General features: G+C 39.6%; 2 protein-coding genes across 2 annotated transcripts; both read left to right on the forward strand.

Annotated features, from left to right (window-relative positions):
- Positions 1-10,032: 10,032 nt before the first annotated feature.
- On the forward strand, positions 10,033-13,091 carry LOC126377225 (uncharacterized). The gene is made up of 4 exons (XM_050024928.1): positions 10,033-10,840; positions 10,982-11,170; positions 11,555-11,743; positions 12,376-13,091. Exons 1-4 carry the CDS (start codon positions 10,777-10,779, stop codon positions 12,510-12,512), a joined length of 579 nt encoding a protein of 192 aa, XP_049880885.1. The 5' UTR covers positions 10,033-10,776; the 3' UTR covers positions 12,513-13,091.
- Positions 13,092-13,504: 413 nt separating this feature from the next.
- Positions 13,505-20,375, forward strand: LOC126376956 (uncharacterized). The gene is made up of 2 exons (XM_050024508.1): positions 13,505-14,782; positions 20,358-20,375. Exons 1-2 carry the CDS (start codon positions 13,505-13,507, stop codon positions 20,373-20,375), a joined length of 1,296 nt encoding a protein of 431 aa, XP_049880465.1.
- The last annotated feature ends 3,335 nt before the right edge of the window (positions 20,376-23,710 follow it).

The raw sequence follows: 23,710 nt of genomic DNA on the forward strand, positions 1-23,710 counted from the left end.
CCATAGCGCGTAAAAAAAAACAAAATGGCGGAAAAACAAGATGGCCGCCATACACAATTTTGTTTTTTCAGAAAATGTCTCGGGATATAAAATATATATCGGGGTTGTGGTCGGATCGTCATGTTAAGTATGGAAATACTTCCCGATTTTCGAAAACTGCTCCGCATCAGGGTGACACCCTACGGCCTGGCGAAACTATCACACCTGAACCAATTTTTCTTTCACGAAACTTATTTAAATCTTGGTCGAATTTAATGGCCGGTGAAAAAAATACAAAATGGCGAAAAAACAAGATGGCCGCCATACAAAATTTTGTTTTTCCAGAAAATGTCTTGGGGGTAAAAAAATGATGTATAGGCGTGTGATCGGAACGTCATCTTTGAAAACTGCTCCCAATCAGGGAGACATCCTACGGCCTGGCAAACCTATTGCACCTGGATTTTGTTTGTTTCCACGACACCCATTTTAATCTTGGTCAAATTCTGTCGCCGGTGAAAAAGAACAAAGTGGCGGAAAAACAAGATGGCCGCCATACGAAGAGGGACAGTTTCGAATAAACAGGACACGCGAGCTGCTTTAGCAGCGAGCGAACCACGCGAAATCTACTGCATCTATATGTATGCGTCAGTGTGTATGATAGCAGCTTCCACTAACAACCACATGTGTGTATGTACACATACACATGTGTGTGTGTGTGTGTGTGTGTGTGTGTGTGTGTGCGTGTGTCTGTGTGTGTGCGTGTGTACGTGCGCGTGTGCTCGTGTGCGTTAGCGCGTGTGTGAGTGTGTCTGTGTGTAAACATGTTCATCAATAATAATTGTGATCACTACTAATAATATATTATATTATTATATATGAATATAAATCAGAAAATCTGTCTGTCTGCATCCTTGCTCGGTCTAACCATCACTTAAAATCGTAAAATAAAATAAAATTTTTAACAAAAAAAAAACCGACTTCAAACGCAAAACTAAAAAGCAATAAATAAATTTACTTCGCACAAAGTAATTAGTACGTATTTTCAATTAGTTAATTATTTTATAATTCTGAAGTCGGTGCCAAGTAAATGCTACAACAACCCTACTACAATATCAAATTACTATGTACACACAATATTGTTTAATACCTATATCAAAGCAATTACAAAACAATGTCAAACAAAAAATTACAAAACAATCAGTATTGAAAAATATATGAATCGGTACTTCGTTGTAGCATTTCCTTGGCACCGGCTTCAGAATTATAAAATAATTAACTAATTGAAAATACGTACTAATTACTTTGTGCGAAGTAAATTTATTTATTGCTTTTTAGTTTTGCGTTTGAAGTCGGTTTTTTTTTTGTTAAAAATTTTACGTTAGTAATGAGATCGGGCCTTGGTAGTCCAGTAGTTGAATGTTGGGCTCACGATCCGGAGGTCCCGGGTTCGAATCCCGATGGCGTCATATAGTAACAAAAATATTTTTTGTGTCCGATAGTAAAATGATCCGTGATCATACCTAGAAAGCGGTGTCAGGGTAACTATTGAGCCGCCAAAGGCCCCTGACATGGCTCATGTAGCGACTACACACTTTGTGACTTACCTAAATATTAGCAACTGCTTAATGAGCTCTCCGAAGACTGGTTCATCTTACTATCGGAGAATCGAGTCATCAGCCTCCAAGGTCCTAACAAAATTAGGGACCCCAAAGCTTAACTCCTGGACAACGGAGGCCATTAGCTTCATCACTAGCGCTGATCCTGTGATACAAACAGACTCGACGCTACGAGAGCGCGCGCGTTTTACCGGCAGAACAGAAAAGATCGAATGGTTTCATCGACATAGACTGAGTGTTCGATAGATTCACTTTTCAATCCGAACTAACCAATTCCTACGAATTGGTATCTACATACGAATGATTCGAATACATAAATAGCTTAGGTTACGACTAAATAATATACGATTATTATGCGTATATTTCTTTTCATGAAAGGAGTAAGTTGAATGTGGATGGAAAGAATAAATTGGACGGAAAGGGTTTGGTTAAGCACCATTAAGAGTGTATTTATTTAATTATTAAATTTTTATATTGTGATTGCTTCAAGAAAACAATTGAAATTCCCGCTGTTTGTGCAAGGCGCTCGCTTGACCGTGAGTAGCGAGTGTTGCTGGATGGCTCGCAGAGATGGCGCTAGTTACACCATTTTCTAATTAAAAACTGCGTGCTGATTGGTCGTGATCGACGCGGTCTCTCGAATAGTTTGTACGCTTCATGGCGGCTGCATAATTTTTAGCTCCGTTAAATAAATGTTTTAGTGTTCTTTGACTAAAAGCCACCGGATTTCTTTCAAATAACTTTATAAACTTGTGCTCGTGTGTGTGAAGTGTTATTATACGAGGTAACTCGCAATCGTTCTGACTTTTTCGTCACCGACTTCCACGCTGTGACTGCTACGAGTTTATTTAAAATTACTTTGGAGAGGAGTCGAATCTTCGCCTCCTGCAGCTAGAAGACGACATTTGTTAAAGCAGGTGAGTGAGTGGCTTTGTACTTGCACGGGTGTCTGTTTTGTGATACTTGAAGCAATTCACATAAACCTAAAATTTACTCCGTATAGGCGATAGAAATAAAACGACGGAATAATTTTGGAAAGAAGCGCGTTCGGAGTGCCGCTCGGTAGACCGCTCGATATATGCGACAGTAACTGTGTGGCTTACAACCGACGACTGCCGTAGGGGCAGGCGCTCGGTATATATAAAATTAACGAGCCTCGCATTAGGTACCTACTTTGCGGACCTCAGACAGCGCTTGTCTTTATTTAAAATAAACCTTAAAGCAACATCATTATAAATGAAATAAGGATGCATGATGCGTCGCCTACACTCCGGTAAATGACCCATCCAAGATTGGGCTATTTACACGCCCTTTCAGGGTTAATAATGAAAAAGTGCTAGTAAGAGTAAGCGAAAGGAGGTAAATATTGAAAGTTACTGAGGACAGAAGGGGCAAGATGATTGGACACCTAATAAGACACGACGAATTTATTAAAAACATCATAGAAGGGAAGCTAGAAGGAAAGAGAGGAAGGGGAATAACAAGAAGAGCTTACATGGAACAAATGAAAGAGAAGGCGAACTTCGTGTCTTATAAAGAAGTCAAAGAATTGGCTCTTAATAGACAAGAATGGAGAATACTACACCGACAAGAACGTGGCTCTTAAATTGATAATGATGATGAGGAGTTTTCTTGAGGTAAAAAATAGCATTCTTTTGAAATCTTGTGTTGTGTTTTTGTTACTTTTGATGGGTTTGCTCTTGGCCCCAGACTTGCCTGAAGGTTTTTGACTAGGTACGACTGTTGACAACAGCATGGCTTTTAAATTAGTGTGAGAGACGACTATTTACACGTCTATGCTCGACTATTCCAGTAATCCATAGTGTTAAAGCCTGTGCCCACAAAACCGTATCAAATTAGGACCATGCTAGGAACGGTTCTAGCACCTGATACGGATCAGGCATGGACGTTTGCAATCCCGTTCTGTCCCCGTATTTACCGGGAGTTCTGGCCGATCCGTGCATGGCATGCTAGGGTCCTGGTCGATGATGGAACGGTCCAGTGGGCGTTGCGCCATAGAAAATCATAAAAAAGATTTTTTGTTTGCCTGTGCATCCATTGTACCGTATCATACCGGGACGGTACGGTCCTGGCCTTGAGTGTTGTTTGAAATATAGATACGATTTCCATGTTAAAAAGTATTTATCATCCCAATGGAAAGAATATTCTAATTAACGAGTTTACCTAAAAGAAAAAATTCATTCGTTTTTTTTAAACCAAATGGTCGGGATAGTGTAACTTGTAAAGCGCTCGAACTTTTACAATTTCAATTACTCCTAACATTTTATCGTTGGAAAACAACCAACACAAAACCAGTAGATTCTATAAAACTGCACAACTCCTATTAATTCCTTTCCGATTCCATTTCGAGTGTTAAGCCAATAATTTTTGAAGAGTTCAATTAAAAAGCTTGGTATTCAGTTGAATGCCATCATTATGAGTCGGAGCCGATTTTAAACCAGTTTCCAGCCCTGGTTTAAAGTTACCATGCCACTAGCGGTAGAAGCCGCATCCCAATTAAGCAGAAGCCTTGACATTTACAGAGAGTTTGGAAAACATGGATGAGGTATGGAACAAAGTAACACATAATTAAAACACATAATAAACACATAAATTAAAACAATGTATAAAGTAACACATGTTACATAAAAAGTTTGAACTCTACATTATACTGTTACATAACATGGAAAAATCAAGGGGAGGCCTTTGCCCAGCAGTGGGATCGTATAGGCTAAATAAGATAAGATAAGAAGATAACATGTTCAGATACATGATAATATAATTGTTTAGTAAAAGTTCTTTTTCCAATAATACTTACTTACTCGTATCTAAAATCTCTAATCAAGAACAAAAAAACAAGAACGGAGAAGAAACAAAATCGAAAAAGAAGAGAAAGAAATAGAAAGACAAAAGAATAACAAGATCAAAAAAAGTGTGCTTTTAATTATGCTAATATACATAATTTACAGACAGAAAAAATATATTATATTATTGCATACCACATCCACATTAAATGTGAAGTGTAGTAACCTTCTTATATCAACGGTAGGTAGTTACTACGTTCAATTTGTTAACACTAAATTGGATGCGGTTTTGGATTGCTGCACCCAACATAGTTCTTCGACCAGTTTCTGGTGCAGTTAGCGCAAATAGTTGCTTGTACCTTGCACCATTGTGTTGCTGTATAATCAGTGGTTGTGTTTACCCCTCTGTGTACACTGTGGCTGAAACAGTGTGTGGGTACACTACCTACACTTCGTAAAAAGTCACTGTGGGTTTGTTGGTACACCGGCTTGCTTCTCAAACGGGGAGTTACCGGACTTGCACTAATGAGTTTTTAATTTATCTTCAGGCACGTTAAGTCGGTGGTCCCGGTTACTACTTACTGATGTTAGTGAGTAATCGTTACATGGGCCATGTTAGGGGCCTTTGGCGGCTCAATAATAACCCTGACACCAGGGTTGATGAGGTTGGTATTTCACCTCACAACCCACACAATAGAAGAGAAGAGTGCAGTTTTCACTAACACAGTTAGCTCGACTTTTATAGATGGCGATATGGCTCACCACCTATCACGTTGGCTTAACAAAAAGCTCTGTTTGGTGCTCACACCAAACTCATACTTAGTTCATCTTGCGGTGGACTTTGACTATCCCTATAGGGATATCTTCGTGAGCTATATTATATAACTAGATGTCGCGTGGTTCGCTCGCAGCAAGCTGCTCGCGTGTCTTGTTTTCCCGCCATTTTTTTACCGCGATAGAATTTGACCAAGACTTAAATAGGTGTCGTGAAATCAAAAAAGTTCTAGGTGCTATAGTTTTGCCAGGCCGTAGGGTGTCTCCCTGATGCGGAGCAGCTTTCAAAGATCGAGAAATATTTCCATACTCTACAAGACGTTCCGATTACAACCCTATACATTATTTTTACCCCAGAGGCATTTTATGGAAAAACGAAAAATTTGTATGGCGGCCATCTTGTTTTTCCGCCATTTTGGTTTTTTTTCACCGGGGATTGGATTTGACCAAGATTTAAATATGTTTCGCGAAAGAAAAATTGCTCCAGGTTTTATAGTTTTGCCAGGCCGTAGGGTGTCTCCCTGATGCGGAGCAGTTTTTCAAGATCGAGAAAAATTTCCATAGTCAACGGGATGTTCCGATTACAACCCCATACACAGTTTTTACCAACGAGACATTTTCTGGAAAAACAAAATTTTGTATGGCGGCCATCTTGTTTTTCCGCCATTTTGATTTTTTTCCACCCACAATAGAATTTGACCAAGATTTAAATAGGTTTCGTGAAAACAAAATAGTTCCAGGTGCGATAGTTTCGCCAGGCCGTAGGGTGTCTCCCTGATGCGGAGCAGTTTTTGAAGGTCGGGAAGTATTTCCATACTCAACCTGACATCTTGATCACATCCCTCTTACATCATATTCACCCCCGAGGCATTTTCGAGAAAAACGAAAATTTTGTATGGCGGCCATCTTGATTTTCCGCCATTTTGATTTTTTTTTACCGGCGATAAAATTTGACCAAGATTTAAAAAGGTTTTGTGAAAAAAGAATCGTGCCAGATGCGATAGTTTCGCCAGGCCGTAGGGTGTCTCCCTGATGCGGAGCAGCTTTTGAAGATCAAGAAGTATTTCCATACTCAACAAGACGTTCCGATTACAATCCTGTACACAGTTTTTACCCGCGAGATATTTTCTGGAAAAACAAAATTTTGTATGGCGGCCATCTTGTTTTTCCGCCATTTTGGTTTTTTTTCACCGGGGATTGGATTTGACCAAGATTTAAATAGGTTCTGTGAAAAAATAATCGTTCCAGGTGCGATAGTTTCGCCAGGCCGTAGGGTGCCTCCCTGATGCGGAGCAGATTTTCAAGATAGAGCAGTATTTCCATACTCAACTTGAGGTTTTGATCACACCTCCCATACATCATTTTTACCCCCGAGGCATTTTCTGGAAAAACGAAAATTTTGTATGGCGGCCATCTTGTTTTTCCGCCATTTTGGTTTTTTGTCACCGGGGATTGGATTTGACCAAGGTTTAAATAGGTATCGTGAAAACAGAAAAGTTGCAGGTGCGATAGTTTCGCCAGGCCGTAGGGTGTCTCCCTGATGCGGAGCAGGTTTTCAAGATCGAGCAGTATTTCCATACTCAACTTGAGGTTTTGATCACACCTCCCATACACATTTTTTACCCCTGAGGCTTTTTTCTGGAAAAACAAATTTTTGTATGGCGGCCATCTTGTTTTTCCGACATTTTGTTTTTTTTTTACCGGCGATAAAATTTGACCAAGATTTGAATAGGTTTTGTGAAAAAAGAATCGTTCCAGGTGTGATAGTTTTGCCAGGCCATAGGGTCTCTCCCTGATGCGGAGCAGATTTCAAAGATCGAGAAGTACTTCCATACTCAACATGACATTCCGATTACACCCAAATACATTGTTTTTACCTAAGAGACATTTTCTGGAAAAACTAAATTTTGTATGGCGGCCATCTTGTTTTTCCGCCATTTTGATTTTTTTTTACTGGCCATAGGATTTGACTAAGAATTAAATAGGTATTGTGAAAAAAGAATCGATCCAGGTGCGATAGTTTTGCCAGGCCGTAGGGTGTCTCCCTGATGCGGAGCAGTTTTCCAGGATCTGGAAGTTTTCCCATACTCACCGGGAGGTCCCGATCACTTTTCTCATACATTATTTTTACCCCCCGACGCTCCTTCTGGGAGAACAATTATGTCAGTGAGTCAGTCAGTACATGGGTTTGTAGCTATATATAATATAATAATAGATGTCGCGTGGTTCGCTCGCAGCAAGCTGCTCGCGTGTCTTGTTTTCCCGCCATTTTTTTACCGCGATAGAATTTGACCAAGACTAAAATAGGTCTCGTGAAATCAAAAAGTTCTAGCTGCTATAGTTTTGCCAGGCCGAAGGGTGTCTCCCTGATGCGGAGCAGTTTTCCGAGATGACGTTCCGATCACACCCCTATACATATTTTTTACACCCGAGACATTTTCTGGAAAAACAAAAATTTATATGGCGGCCATCTTGTTTTCGGCCATTTTGTTTTTTTTTTCACCGGCGATAAAATTTGACCAAGATTTAAATAGGTTTCGTGAAAACAGAAATGTTCTAGGTGCGATAGTTTCGCCAGGCCGTAGGGTGTCTGCCTGATGCGGAGCAGTTTTCGAAAACCTTGAAGTATACTCGTACTCTACATGACGTTCCGATCAAAACCTTTATACATATTTTTTATCCCTGACGCATTTTCAGGAAAAACGAAAAATTTGTATGGCGGCCATCTTGATTTTCGGCCATTTTGTTTTTTTTTGACCGGCGATAAAATTTGACAAAGATTTAAATAGGTATCGTGAAAACAAAAATGTTCTAGGTGCGATAGTTTCGCCAGGCCGTAGGGTGTCTCCCTGATGCGGAGCAGTTTTCGAAAACCTTGAAGTATACTCGTACTCAACATGACGTTTCGATCACATTCCTCATACATCATTTTTACCCCCGAGGCATTTTCGGGAAAAACCAAAATTTTGTATGGCGGCCATCTTGTTTTTCCGCCATTTTGACTTTTTTTCGTCGGCGAATAGATTTGACCAAGATTTAAATACATCCTGCGAAAAAAAAATTGATCCAGATGTGATAGTTTCGCCAGGCCGTAGGGTGCCTCCCTGATGCGGAGCAGTTCCTGAAGATCAAGAAGTATTTACATACTCAAAATGACCTTTCGATTACGCTACCATACATTGTTTTTGCTCCCGAGACATTTTCTGGAAAAACAAAATTTAGTATGGCGGCCATCTTGTTTTTCCGCCATTTTGATTTTTTTTGACCCACAATAGAATTTGACCAGGAATTAAATAGGTTTTGCGAAAAAAGAATCGTCCCAGGTGTGATAGTTTCGCCAGACTGTAGGGTGTGTCCCTGATGCGGAGCAGTTTTCCAAGATCTGGAAGTTTTCCCATACTCACCGGGAGGTCCCGATCATACCCCCCATACATCATTTTGACCCCCCGACGCTCCTTCTGGGAGAACAACTATGTCAGTCAGTCAGTCAGTCAGTGGGTTTGTAGCTATATATAATATAATGTAGGTACACGTGAGAAAATAATTTCACATATATGATGCGCTGTAGCACGGAATCATCTTACTTTTCCGGACAATCAGGATGATTCAGCCTGCAATGTCCTTCCCAAACAAAGGACTGTTTCACAAAGTGATTCCGACAATGTATGTCCCCCTAAGCCCCGGGATCTCAAGATCGTAATCACCAGTCTAGTGATTTAAGAAAATAAATTCCAAATTCAATTTTAAAATGATGACAGTTTCAAAGCCTATTAACCGCACGAGCACATACATCGTTACGGACGAGAGAAAAAATAAAAGAAAATGAAAAATGTGTTGAAATTAAATGTAAACTCGTAATACACAGCCTTTGTACCACACGCTCTGTAATAACAAGCGTTTTACGTGTAAATAGAGTAATTTATTTTACAGTATAAGGATATATTTTTTTTGTTTTTTGTCAATTTCAGGGTTGGGAATGAGCGGAAAATAGGCCAGTAAGATAAGCAGCTAAACGATATTTATTTTTAATTACATTTTTTATTAATTATTATACTCCCTACCAGTTCCGCATAAAAGCATATAAAATCAAATTACTTAATTTATAAATGCCGTCACACGACTATTGGTGTATCTTTAGACATTATAGCGTATCAATATAATAAAAAAAAAGAAAATCATTTTTATTTTATTTATTTATGGTAAGAGGTCATTAGCTACCAGAAACACCCCCATGTATGTTCAGCGATTATTTACGGTTTAGGAGATATAAGTTTAATAATAATAATTTCAGACAACAGTTGGGTTAGTTACAGAGAAAACTATGCACAATATGCTGTGGCTAGGCTGACGAAATATACATTTAGTTGATATTGTTTGCTGATCAAATATAGAAAAAATTAAAAAAAAAACCAGTAAGTTTCACAGTTTCAGTAAACATCTAGGTAGAAAACCTAGCCATGTTACATAATTTGTTTTACGTTCTTTCAAGTTCTTTGAAAAGTTTTATTATGCTTGATACACAGACTAGTTGAACTGAGGAACTGAGGCAATTGTACACAAGTAAACACAAAAAACTTACAAAAAAAACACATACATATTATAATAAGTATGGTAGGCAGAGACTATGGAATTCAATTCTTCGAATCTGACACACTTCTCTTGCTTCCTCCGCATTTGTCAATTGTTTTATACACGCACGCCGGGTCAGAGTAGATCGAACTAAACCTTTTCTAAGGACATCTCCAAATGGGTCGTGTATTAGGTTCAAGATAAATTATGAAATTCTGATTACTAAATTGTTGGAAATTATATTTTTTATCTATGGCAACTCAGCCGTAAAAAAAACTTCTTCTCTCTGCGACATTAAAAATGTATACGTGTGCTCTTTCGCAATAAATTTATTCAAGTGGATTCGCCGTATTTTATTGTGAAGAAAGCGATAAAAACTCTTCATAATTTGGTCCTTCGAGAGCCGGTGCAAGCGTTCCAGTGCGGAATTTCATCGCGAGTTAACAAAAATTACAATTTTCGGCGGGCGGCGGTGGCAGGACGTTATACATTTCGTCAAGATTTCGTCTTGAATCCGACCGACTACGCTGCGAGAACGAGTCCAAAAGAATACGAACCAAGAAACCGTGAGTGCATACGCAAATATACTCAGAGGAAGTGCAAGAAGATATCCAGTGAGCTGCAAATTATTATTATTAGCTTCACTGCAAGAATTCTAGAAACATCTTTTTTTGCTACCTATCGGAAATCGGTAAGCTGAAACGAAACGCAAGAACTAGCAATAGTAACACTACACGATCGAAAAGTGAGTTCGGGGTGAGTTTCGATCTCACTCGCTCCACAAGCTTCATCGCAGGAGTGAGCGGGACGCAAGATCATCGGCCTTCGGACATCTCGTTCGATACGAAAAATCGTTCGCGTGTATTGTTTATGGTTTTATTTTTTTTATAGCGTAGCGTTGTTCGTTCTTTTTCATATTTTATCCGCCATTACGTTTGTACATTTTACATTCAACGAAAAAATAATTGTTTGTAACGAAATTACTAACGTAGCGATATATTTACAAGTAAAAATAAGTTTAAAGTTTTGTAAACATGGCAGAGGAGAAGGAGAAAGAGAAATTAAGCACACTTGTTGCCAAACGTGGATACATAAAAGGTACGCTTACACGAATTCATAAATTTGTTACAGATTCCCATGAATTGTCTGTTGTATCTTCGAAATCACAATTAGAAGCCAAACTAAATCATTTAGTAAACACATTTACTCAGTACGAAAACCTCAATTGCCAAATTTCAGTTCTCAACCAAAATGATATCGAGGATTTTGGAAAAGTCGAGGAAATATTTTACTTTTCCAAGGCCATGTTACTTGACGAAATTGAAAAACGCAACAAGAACGACTCCTCTTCTACTCCTCCGCCAAGTACATCCAGCGTAAACGACAGGAAACTCAAACTTCCTGCAATAAACATAGAAATATTTGATGGTAAGTCCTGTGCAAAATATGTAACATTCATAAACCTATTTAACTCGTTAATTGATAGTGATCTTAAGCTAGATAACATACAGAAGCTTCATTATCTCCGAACATATTTAAAAGACGAAGCATTTAACATCATAAGTGAACTACCGTTGACGCAAACCAGTTACTTGGAAGCCCTCAAATTATTAAAAGAACGCTATTATAACAGGCACAAAATTATCAATGAACATGTGTCATTATTATTAGATTTGCCCACGTTAGGGAGGGGTAGCAATGTTAGAGATTTTGTATCACAAATTAAACAGACGCTCGCAGCTTTGAAAAACTTAAACATTAACGTTGAGTCATGGGATCCTATCCTAACTATTATTTTATTACGCAAATTAGATGGATTCACATCCCGCGCCTTCCAACTCGAAAGGGAGATTGGGAAGGAGCCAACAGTTGCCGAATTGTTAGCATTCCTCGAGAAACGAGCTCTAGCTGCAGAAAATTCTCCGGCAACTGCAAGCAATTGGAAGCCTGCTTCAAGACTGGCAGTCAACATAGCAGTCCAGGGATCATCCTGCAAGAAATGTAAGTCGACTGCACATAAATTATATAGTTGCAAAAGTTTTCAACTACTGCCATCAGCAGAGCGAATACAATTTGTCAAAGACAATAATTTATGCAATGTTTGTTTAAACAAACACAATGGGAGATGCAAGTTTCACTTCAGGTGCAATCTTTGCAAGAATGACCATAATACATTGGTGCATCCTGAAGTCATTTCCACACCAGTAACATTATTTTCCAATGTCAATAATAATGTGTTGCTCCCTACAGCACAGGTGAAGCTGTTCACAAAGGGCAACAGAGAAGTACATGTAAAGGCAATACTTGACTCCGGGTCACAAGCATCCCTAGTCACAAGCAAAGTTATTGATGTACTAAAATTGACCCCCATGCAATCTGACACCAATATCGTGGGAGTCACAAATTCAATTAATAATGTCAAATATTCCATACCTCTGGAAGTGTCATCACTGGTATCAGATTTTAAAACCACAGTAAATTTTCATGTTGTTGACAAAATTACTTGCAAGTTGCCCCAACAACCCATAGACTTGACAAAATTAAAGATTCCCCCTGGTGTACAACTGGCTGACAAAACATTTAATGCGCCATCCGAGATAAACATGCTGATGGGTGCTGATGTGTTTTTCCAGGTGCTCCTGCCATCTACTCCGACGACGAGCACACAGCCGCCGAGCCAGCCCTCGTACCAGCCATCGAGGCAGCCGTCGTGTCAGCCGCTGAACCAGCCATCGTGCCAGCCGCCGCCGAGCCAATCGCAGCAGCATGAGCAAAAAGATTCAGCCTTACCTATAATTACTAACACCAGGTTTGGTCATATAGTGGGGGGTGCTTTACCAATATTCAACAAGAGTAAAAACAATGCTAATTGCAATATAATATCATTGCATTGTCACACATGCGATAACGATATCAGTGAGCTAAATGAAAATATAAAAAACTTCTGGAAATTAGAGGATGTTCCCCAAATACTAAGTGACAAATGCAGTGAATCAGAGCAAGCTGAATTAATTTTTTCTAACTCTGTAAAACTTGAAAATAATAAGTTTCAAGTTGATATTCCATTAAAAGTAAACCTTAATGAGGTCAATCACACCTTAGGTAGCTCTTTTGATCTTGCATTATTTAGATTTCTTAGCTTAGAAAAAAGGCTACACAAAAATATTAATTTACTAACTCAATATCAAAATTTCATTGATGAATACATTGACTTAGGCCAAGCGCACTATGTTGATATTAATTCATACGATTTTTCTAAAGACCCTGTATATTTTCTCCCTCACCACCCAGTGGTAAATGAGGCAAGCAAGAGTACACCCATGAGAGTAGTTTTCAATGGCTCCATGCGAACAAAATAAAGGTGTATCATTAAATGACATACAGCTTAATGGGCCTAAAGTTCAGCGTGATCTTTTTGACATATTAATGTTGTTTAGATTTGGAGAATACATGGTTACTACAGACATCAGGCGCATGTTTAGGAACATTAATATAAATCCTGCACATAAACCACTTCAAAACATACTGTGGCGAAATAACTTGCATGAGGAAATTCGGTGTATATGCTTAGATACTGTTACTTACGGTTTAAAAAGCTCGAGCTATCTCGCGACACGGTGCTTACTTGAGTTAGCTAATAGGTTTGAGCATGAACTCCCTCTAGCTTCTTTTGTTATTAGAAACTGTACATATATAGATGATGTGCTATATAGCAATTCAAACTTAGATATTTTAATTGAAACCAAAAGACAGTTGTGTGCAATGTTAAAGTATGGAAGCTTAGAAGCTCATAAGTGGTCTTCAAATCAAGCCAGTGTTCTGTCAGATATACCAATTGAAAAACAACATTTTGATAGTTTAGATTTTGAACAAGATTGTAATTTTAATATGAAAACTTTAGGTTTGCAAATGAACTTGAAACAAGATTCTTTCACTATTTCAAGTCCTGATAATTCGTCATCAGGAAATATCACAAAAAGCACAGTCTTAAGTTGTATCGCGCGGTTCTATGATCCCCTAGGTTTTGCTAGTCCGATTATAATTAAGGCTAAGGCTATTATGCAAAGATTATGGGAAGACAAGTTAGATTGGAATGCTCCTGCACCCAAAGAAATTGTTCATGACTGGCTACAATTTTCTAACAACTTAGCTAGCATGCAACCTATTCATTTAGATAGAAATATACCAATACCAGAGACAGCTGTTGCAGTACAACTCATTGGGTTCGCCGATGCGTCCTCCACTACTGGCTACGGGTGCTGTCTATACTTACGTGTGGTGGACACAACAGGTAATGCAAAACTTTTCTTACTCTGCTCCAAGTCACGAATAAACCCACGCGCAAAGCCACTCACCGTCCCCAGGCTCGAACTGCATGCAGCACTGTTGTTGGCGAAGCTTGTTTCTAAGGTATATGATACACTTCATATAAAAATAAAAATTGACAATGTTTATCTGCACAGTGATTCGAAAATCGTGCTCGCTTGGATCGAGACAGATTTAACAAGGCTTCAGGCTTATATTTCAAACAGAGTGAGAGCAATTAAGGAGTTAACAGGTAACTGGAAATGGCTGTACGTACAGTCACGAGACAATCCCGCTGACCTCATCAGTCGTGGTGTGGATCCGCAAGTACTTCCCGGCTGCGCCCTCTGGTGGAATGGTCCGACCTTCCTGCAAGAAAGGGAGTATCAATTTGAAAACAATAATGTATACTTACCTTTAGAAAACTTACCTGAAGTGAAGACTGCTCCTTCCTCTGCGTCCCCCGCTGATGTAGTCCTTCTCACTGTAAAAGAAAATGAGTTCCTGCGATCCTTTATTAACAGGTACTCAGATATTAATAAAATGACACGTATCATGGCGTACATTCTTAGATATCGTGATAATCTCCGATTAAAGGTAAAAGATAAAAATATTACATTTGAAAAAAGACATCTTTCTACACAAGAATTACAAAGGGCATTAATTGAGATTATCAAATACGATCAGAGTATTCATTTTCATAATGAGATTAATTCATTACAACTGCAAAAAGAGGTAAGTGGTTCTTTAAAGTCCTTACATCCATTTTTAGACAACGAGAATCTTTTAAGAGTAGGCGGAAGGCTTCATAACTCCGATATTAGTTATGCACAGAAACACCCTATCATTTTAGTGAAGGGCTCTATTATTACCGAATTGATAATTCGTAGCGAACATGCTAGGCTGTTACACGCTGGTCCCAAATTGTTGTTATCAAGCCTTAACCAAAAGTATTGGATTGTAAACGGCATAAGAGAGGTAAAAAAGGTAACACACAAGTGCATCACTTGTTTCAAGTTAAAAGCGTTAGCATCTAAACAATTGATGGGATCTTTGCCGAGTGATAGAGTTGTTCGTCCCTTGCGAGCATTTCAAAAGGTAGGATTAGATTTTACTGGAAGTATTGAGGTTAAACAGTCGCGAATTAGACGTTCTGTCATAGGAAAAGGCTATATTCTTGTATTCGTCTGCTTTAGCACCAAAGCTGTGCACCTTGAGCTAGCTTCTGATCTCACCACTGCTACCTTTCTCGCGTGTTTTAAGAGGTTCATATCTCGAAGGGGCTTACCAAGTGACTGTTATTGCGATAACGCTAGTACATTTCGCTGCGCAAGTTCTCAGTTGAACGATTTATACAAACTCTTAGGCTCGCAAAATCATCAAATGCAAGTTAATAATTTTGCAGCACAGAATCAGATCAACTTTCATTTTATTCCATCATACTCGCCTGTATTTGGTGGTTTATGGGAAGCCGCTGTTAAGAGTACAAAATATCATTTGAAACGCATAGTTCAAAATAGTTTATTAACCTACGAGGAACTAAACACTGTATTAGTACAAATTGAGGCAGTACTCAATTCGAGACCTCTGTTACCAATGACTTCTAATCCCGATGACTTCACATATTTAACCCCGGGACATTTTTTAATAGGCACGTCATTAATGACATACCCTGATCATGATGTAAGTAATAAACCTGTAAACAAATTAAAAATGTGGAATGTATGTAACAATATGGTGCAATCCTTTTGGAAAATATGGTACAAACACTACTTAAATGTCTTGCAGTCTAGGCCAAAATGGCAAACAGCTAAGAGCAATATTACGATTGGTTCTCTTGTACTTTTAGTTGAGAATAATTCTCCTCCCTTGAATTGGCCTATGGCTCGTGTTACACAGATTTTCCCTGGCAAAGATAATCATGTTCGGGCATTTGAAGTGATGACTCCGAATAGAAAGAAACACATTAGGTCTGTAACTAAAGTGTGTATTTTACCATTAGATTAAGAATATGTTCCTACAATTAATTACTAAAGTTAGAATAAGATTGTGTTATTTTTTACTATTATAAAACCTAAGATAATTAATCTTTCATACATACTTAGATTCTTTGATACAATGTAAATACAAACATATTCCATTATCTTTAGTATGTACAATTTGAAAACTTTCTTAGTTACATATAATTATACTTACAGTTACAAGGTATACTTAGTTACAAATAGTATAACTTAAAAATAGTTATAAAGTAAGGTAAAAAGTAAAACTTTGTTTTAAGTTAATAAATACTTTAGTTGTCATTCATGCTGGGATTACAATAGTGATAAAATGTAAACTTTTCACATTTATATGTGCTATAATACTTAATTATTATTGTTTCCTTGCTAGGCCCCCAGCATGTTGGAAATTATATTTTTTATCTATGGCAACTCAGCCGTAAAAAAAACTTCTTCTCTCTGCGACATTAAAAATGTATACGTGTGCTCTTTCGCAATAAATTTATTCAAGTGGATTCGCCGTATTTTATTGTGAAGAAAGCGATAAAAACTCTTCATAAATAAAGACAGATCTAAAACTAACGAAATACATAATATTTTCCTATTTGCCTTATTTATAAGTTTTAATAAAGAAAAACGTAATACTAAGTCCGACATCCTATCACGTTTTACTATGACGTCACAGTGTGCTTTTTCATACAAATTCCGTAATAATTTTGTGTTTTGACGTTTAGTAAAAAGTAACTGATTTGACTAGTTAGAAACTAGCCTTTTCCTCTACAATAAATTCATCTACAAAAAAAAATAGGTTAAAAGTAATTCAAAGCCTAAATCTTTATTCCGTTTTTATAGAGTTCGCTTACCTTACCTAAAGATTTCACGTTGGTCTAACATGACAGAAAGCTCGCAGAAGCATAAGTACTTAGTTAATATTACTTAGATATACCTCTGACTCACCCAATTGCGAAAATAGTCGTAAGCTTATGGTTATGTCAAATCCGACTTTGATAGCGTTTATCATCTACGTCGTAGATGATAATGAGTTTGGTTTTTCTTCTACATTACGCTTCGACACGGAAATCAAATTCAATTTCCATTTTCTTGCTTATGTGTATCATGTCTGAATACACCTTAAGCCAACAATAGTCCTAATGAAAGTCACAGAGGAACAGAATAGGACAAATAAGGATCAAGAGTTAGCAAAGAAAACCACTCAAAGTAATTGAAGTTGGTATTTCTTTATTTTTATGACGTTTCTTTGCTTATACCAAGTTGTAACTGGCGATGTTATTGTATTCGCTTTGGGTTTGATATAGTTTGTCATGTATTATTTTGACATTTGACGACCAATTTGTTAAGTTGGTAGTACGATTAGGTCTCTTTTGCGCGTAAAGTTCTAAGTTATATTCCACATTGACAGACATATTTTTGTAGTTCCATGGCTTTTATTAGGTTCTCTGACAAATTGGTTTGAGTAAACGGCCTGACAGACGTGATGACTTGCTCGATATTGTTTGGCAATCATTTATTATCTTTACAAATCTGTGAAAATCAAAATAAAAATCACATTGTGATTTCTAGTTTGGTTAAGCCATTGCAAGCTGATCCACCCGATTCTTGGAAAGTGCACGTTAAGCGGTTGGTCTCTGCTACTATATTTGCTTAAGTAAGTAAGTAGTCGTTATAAATCAGTGAGGTTATTATAAAGTTAGTGATTATTTAGAAGATATGAATGCATGGGATTAACTGTCTGAGAACTGATATTAGGCAGCTAAATTACTCAATTTTATACCAATATTTTATGTTTATTTTTATTTTTTTAAAGAACGTCTAGGGCCCTGTGCCGAGGTTTTTCTTGCAGCTTCTTTTCCCCGGCTATACAGGTTGTGAGAATCTGCAGTAGTTTTAGGCGGATGAGACGTTCGTTATGTAAAAATTGACGATTCAAACTGTAACTATGTTACCTACTGAATAAAGATATTTTTGAATTTGAATTTTTGAATATATATGAGTCATCTTAAGTGCTTGAAGCGGCTCAATACCAAAATTAAATACTAAAGCTCACTTAAATTCTTCGTAGCGATTTTTTAGACAATATATTTTTCACGATTTAGTTGAGCCCGAACTAACATCATACTCTAGCAAATGGTAGTATTATTCAGTTGGCAGCACTGGGACAGAGTTATCGTGGAAATCAATTCGGATTCGTGCCACTGACGTGACATATCCGTGCCATTTGTCACGGACGTGGACAAGACGCTCTGACGTATAAACACGTCTTGCCATCGAGAAGACGTAGGTGATTTATTAACGTTTTAGAAATATTTGCGATTTATTATGGAATTGTTTTGCCAAGTAGTTTTACTTTAGTTTAAAAGGTAATTAATACATACACACATGCCTGAGATGGCGCTTATTTCCCGTTGGGAAATAAGTCGGTAGTGGGAGTAATTATTACCAACCAACTAACCAAGTAACAACCAAAAAAAAAATGTACGACTAACGAGGTAATTAGTGGTGCTCTATAACATTATTATAAAATAGAAATTTGCCCGAACTTAAGTCATTTTTTACTTGTCTATCGAGAACGATAAATTACTTGCCTATCAGAAAACCTAAATGCACTTTATTTGTAATCTATAGGTATCTACCTAAATATAATATAATATTATTATCAAAAATACGATACATTACTTTAACCAAAAAGTATGTGTCCCATAGGTATTTATTCCCCATTACTTTACACTCTTTTAACGATAAAACCCTTCATAAAATCATCTTTATCACTCCCATGGCTGTACTCTTTTGAAAGTACATGCAGTGGAACGTATATATACGTCTGACGACAAGATCCGCCCATCTCGTGTAAGTTCCTGAACAATTTCAAGCTTGCAAGAAAGTTTGCTTACTCTAAATTATCCGGACCTGCGTTGATGGGAATGTTAGAATGTTACTTATCAAATGTAAGGCAACCATTAGTGTGATACCTGTGGCCAGTAACTAGTGTAATAACAAAAATGTAGAGTGTGTGTTTTACACTTGTGTAGGAATGGGAGGATAAAAATATTTAATCCGTCTTGTTCTAAGCGAAGACTAAAGATAGAGTTGGTGGAAGTGTTTTTACGGCTAATAGCCGGGACCAACGGCTTAACGCGCCCTCGGCACGGAAACATCTTACTTTTTGGACAATCAGGTGATTCAAGCCTGCAAAGTCCGTACCAAACAAAAGACAGTCTCACAAAGTGATTTTGACGATGTCCCCATCGAGAATCGAAACCGGACCTCCAAATCGTGAGCCTAAGGCTACACACATTCCAGTGTGACATTTTTTCTTCACTTCTTCTCTAGCACAAAATTAACGACCGTCTTATTTTTGTTCATAAAATCTACTCGCAGAATCCTAATAAAGCGAAAAATCGTATAACTTCCATTCATTATGTTTCCCTTAAGAGAGATCATCCAATCGCGTGTAGGTGGAAACTCGATTATAATAACGTTGCACGAAATCCAATCATTTTTTCTTCAACTGCGTTGGGCGTTTTAGAGACGTTTAGGTTTCGGTATAATTATCATTCGTAGGTGAGTATGGTAGAAAAAAGCCGGTAAAAAGAAGGCTTTTTGAGGGTACGGTACGAGTATTCTAGCTTTTTTTTTTTTTTGACGTGACTTATTGTAGATTTGCCGCAGATGGCATTAACTACTTGGCCGGACAAATGGGGAGCGCTGAAGGCTCTCACCCGGTACAACGTTTAAGACAACAGGCCTGAGGGTGCCCAGTAGGGCGCGAACCTCGGCTCAGGGCGTCGTCTGAGAGGAAAAATATTTGAGTATTCTAGCAAATGCGGGGTGACGTACTGAAAAACTTCTTTGTGCATTAGCCTCGGATAACATTTACTAGGTACTTCTAATGTAACAAAACCATTCATTTTTCAAGTAAAAAATTGTATTTTTTTTATTGAAGTATAATATAAAAGTACAATTTAAACAGGTTAATAACGGGCCCTGCACTAAGGCTTTCTCTGTATAAAAAAATATCACAGGGCTATTGCGAGCCCTGTGATATTTTTTTTTGCTTGATTTGTTAGATGATTCTTTATATAAAATATTTTTGTAGTTCCCGTTGATTAAACGCTCATTCACCAGAAAACTCGGTGAGGAGTGGGTACTCAGTTCATCTTGCGAAGGATGTACCTCTGACTACCCCTATTGGATATATAGTCATGAACTTATGTTACGTGTCATATTCAAATACACTGAAAGAGGTTTGACACTACCAAACTACTCGTACAACACAAGAACTCTCAAATTTTCAGAATGAAAGTGCAGTATAATCCTGATAAAATTATTTATTACCTGCTAATCAGCAAATAACACATAAACATAGCATCACGCCTGTATCCCCAAAGGGGTAGGCAGAGGTGTGTAATATATACACTCCTCGCCAGCTATGTTTTAAGTCAAATGTGATAGGGGGCGAGTCTTTTGCAATTAACCGGGCATAAATCAAATCAACCGTTAAGCCGTTGGTCTCGGTTACTACTTACTAATGTAAATAATATGACATGTAGTCGTTACATGACTCAGTAATAACCCTGACACCACGGTTGATGAGGTTGGTATTCCACCTCACAACCCACACGATAAGAAGAATCAAATCAGCAAGGAAATATCTTAAAATAGCCAAAAATACCTACGGTACCACTGTTTCTGATTGGTCTATGACATGGGTTTTTACAAATTAATTGTAAAGTCTCCAGCGTCAGTATCTGTAAAATAGTATCTACAAAGCAGTATCTCCGTCTGATAATGATGAAAGCGTTTTGGAATGTATTTTCCAATTTAGGTCACATTTCAATCAACTAAAAATGTAACCCTTTTATATGATATTAAAATTTGGGTTTATGTTGTCGTAAAATTTAATATTTACTAAAATAATATTCTTCTATTGAGTCTTTAATAATAATTGAGAAATATTTTTAATAAAATATAAATAATATTTATACAATAATATTTAAAGGTAGAGATTATTACATTCGGATTCATTTTGCGGACGAAAATGTTTAAATAAAAAGTTACAATATACAGTACCGTATTTTATAATAATAAGCTGGTATTGTAAGATATATTTTGTGCTATGAACCCGTTATTATGTGCTTTAATTATGATAATAACCGCGTAAACTTAAAACAATGTATGAACTAAGCTTGCCGGTTGCTTCTTCTCGTCGCGAAGCCCGCGGCGGGGAGACGTCCTCGGGGCTATGCCCCCTTGACGTGGCCTCAGTCGCCGCCCGCAGAAACGGGCGTGGCACGTGGGTGGGACACGGCGGGCGATGATCGCCCCTCCGTGAGCCCGATGGTGAGTCTTGTCCGAGGTGCCGCCAGCGAGGTCGAGCCCACCGGGTGGTTCCCCGTTGGGGGAGGCCCAGTGAGCGCCCGTCAGCTGGCGGTGGTGTCGATCCGGTGAAGCTGCTCCGTCGCCGGGGCAGCTGGTGTCAGTTGGGCTGGAGGGGGGGAGAGGGCTGCTTCCACTGCCACTGGAAGCGTCAACTCATCCCCCGGGGGGTGGCCACGATCCTAACTACTCGACGAGGAGTAGTGGATGTGGGCAGCCCCGGTCCAGTCCGGTGTTGGTGTTCAGTGCCCACCGGTGAGTTGGCCCAGCAGTGATGCCAGGCCTCCCACGATGATGGGCACAGGGTCAATCCGGGAACGTATGGCGGCCAGTACGTTGTGGAGCAGCTGGATAGTCTGCTCCAGTACTTCCAGCTTCTCGCTGGAGGGGGCCGGTGGTATCTCCGCGCGGGGCTTCGCCTTCTTCCCCTTGGTAGGGGCGGCGACCGCTTGGTTCGGCGTCGGAGTTGGCGCTGGCTGCTGCTCGACGATGGTGGTGGCAGTGGGGGCCGGTTTTGCCCTCTTGCGGATGCGCTTAGGCCTCTGCGGCTTGGGCCCGGCTGGGCCGTTCGCCGCGGCCATAAGCGAGCTCCGCGCGGTCGGCTCGATGTTGGGGTCCACTGTGGAGGCTGCTGGTGGGATAGCTCCTCTCGCGCCGGTCATGGGCGCCGCACCCGCCTTGGTGTTACGCAGCTCGCGTAACTTGACCGGGCAGGAAGAGCTATTCGCCGGGTGTGTTCCCCCGCAGTTCACGCAGGTTGCCGGAACTTCCCGGGGGCGCAGGCACTCCTTGGCCGTATGGTTTTCACCACAACGGACACAGGCGGCAGGGCGGTGGCAGTTATGGCTGCTATGCCGGAACTGCTGGCAGCGGTGGCACTGCGCTGCTCCTCTTCGTCCCCTCCACGCCTCGACCTTGACGCCGGGCATGCAGAGGAGCTCGGAGACCTCGTAGATCCGCTGGAAACCCAGCGTCCTGCGGATCTCCGCGAAGAAGAGGCAGCCTGTCCTTCCCTCGCGAGCCTGGATGGGGCGGATGTATTGGGGGTCGAAGCCGCGGGCGCGCAGCTCCTCCTCCAACTCAGCAACATCGGTGTCCATGGGCAGGCCACGAATGGCCAGCTTCAATGAGCGCTCCGCCGGTGGGGCGTACGCAAACCAGGAGAGTCCCGTGGCTCTCTCCAGGGTGGTGAGGTACCGCTGGTAGAGCCGGAACTCTTCCTCGGTCCTCGCCAGGAAGCGGACGCCCTTCCCGTACGGGCGCGCGTTGGGGATGTGGCCCAGCAACTCCCGCAGCTTGCGGAAGTGGTGGGGCCAGTCAGGCAGCCGGTCGACCACGATGGGCGGGAGCTTCTTGCTCGCGAGTGCGAGCGGCGGCTGGGGTCGCGCGGGCTTTGGCGACGGTGTAGGCGCCGTCCGGAGGGACGGGCGCGGAGGCGCGTGCGGCGGCGAATCCGGGTTGGTGTTGAGCACCGCCGCGTATGAGCGCGGCGGTGTTGTCTCCATGACCGGCTGGGGCGTGGAGAGCGGCGAGAACGGGTTTGTTGCCGCGTATTGGCGCGGCGGTGTTATCTCCATGTCCAACAGGGGCATGGAGAGTGCTGCGGGCGGCGTGGTCCTCACCTCACTAAGCTTGTTGAATATAAATGTTGTATTATTAATGAGAAATTTAATATAACTGGTGAATTTATTTTGTATTAAATAATACTAGTTTCAAATGTTGTAAACATTTATTGTTGCGAAACTGGTTCTAGTTTTCGTGGAATTCGGTCGTCACATGTTCGTTAGACGTAATCAGCAGTGTACCCACCTACTACATTCTACTTAGGTGTGGACAAAAACTCATGTAAAAGTCATTAGTACCTCATGACGCAATCAGTTATGCACTTTTCCATTATAATGGAAACTAATATATTTGTGAAAACTAAGCTTTCTTCCTGTGAGTTATTACGACTAGACGAATAAAGAGGAGGAAGAGGAAGGTAAAATGTAATATAAAAAATAACAAATAATAAAATCTGAATAGGGTAGTTTCTAACTAGTCAAATTAATTACTTTTTATTAAACTTCAAAACACGAAATGACTATGGAAATTGAGACGTCATAGAAAAACGTGACAAAATGTCTCATTTATTATTACACTTTTCTTTATTTTAAATTCATAAATAAGCTTCATAGAAAAAGGAAAACGTTTTTTGTCAACTTTAGATCTGTTTTTATTTAGTAATCAGAATTTCATAATTTATCTTTGACTTAGGAAACTACCCAGTTAT

This window comes from Pectinophora gossypiella, chromosome 22 (assembly GCF_024362695.1).
Source record: "Pectinophora gossypiella chromosome 22, ilPecGoss1.1, whole genome shotgun sequence".
In the NCBI taxonomy this organism is placed as follows: domain Eukaryota; kingdom Metazoa; phylum Arthropoda; class Insecta; order Lepidoptera; family Gelechiidae; genus Pectinophora; species Pectinophora gossypiella.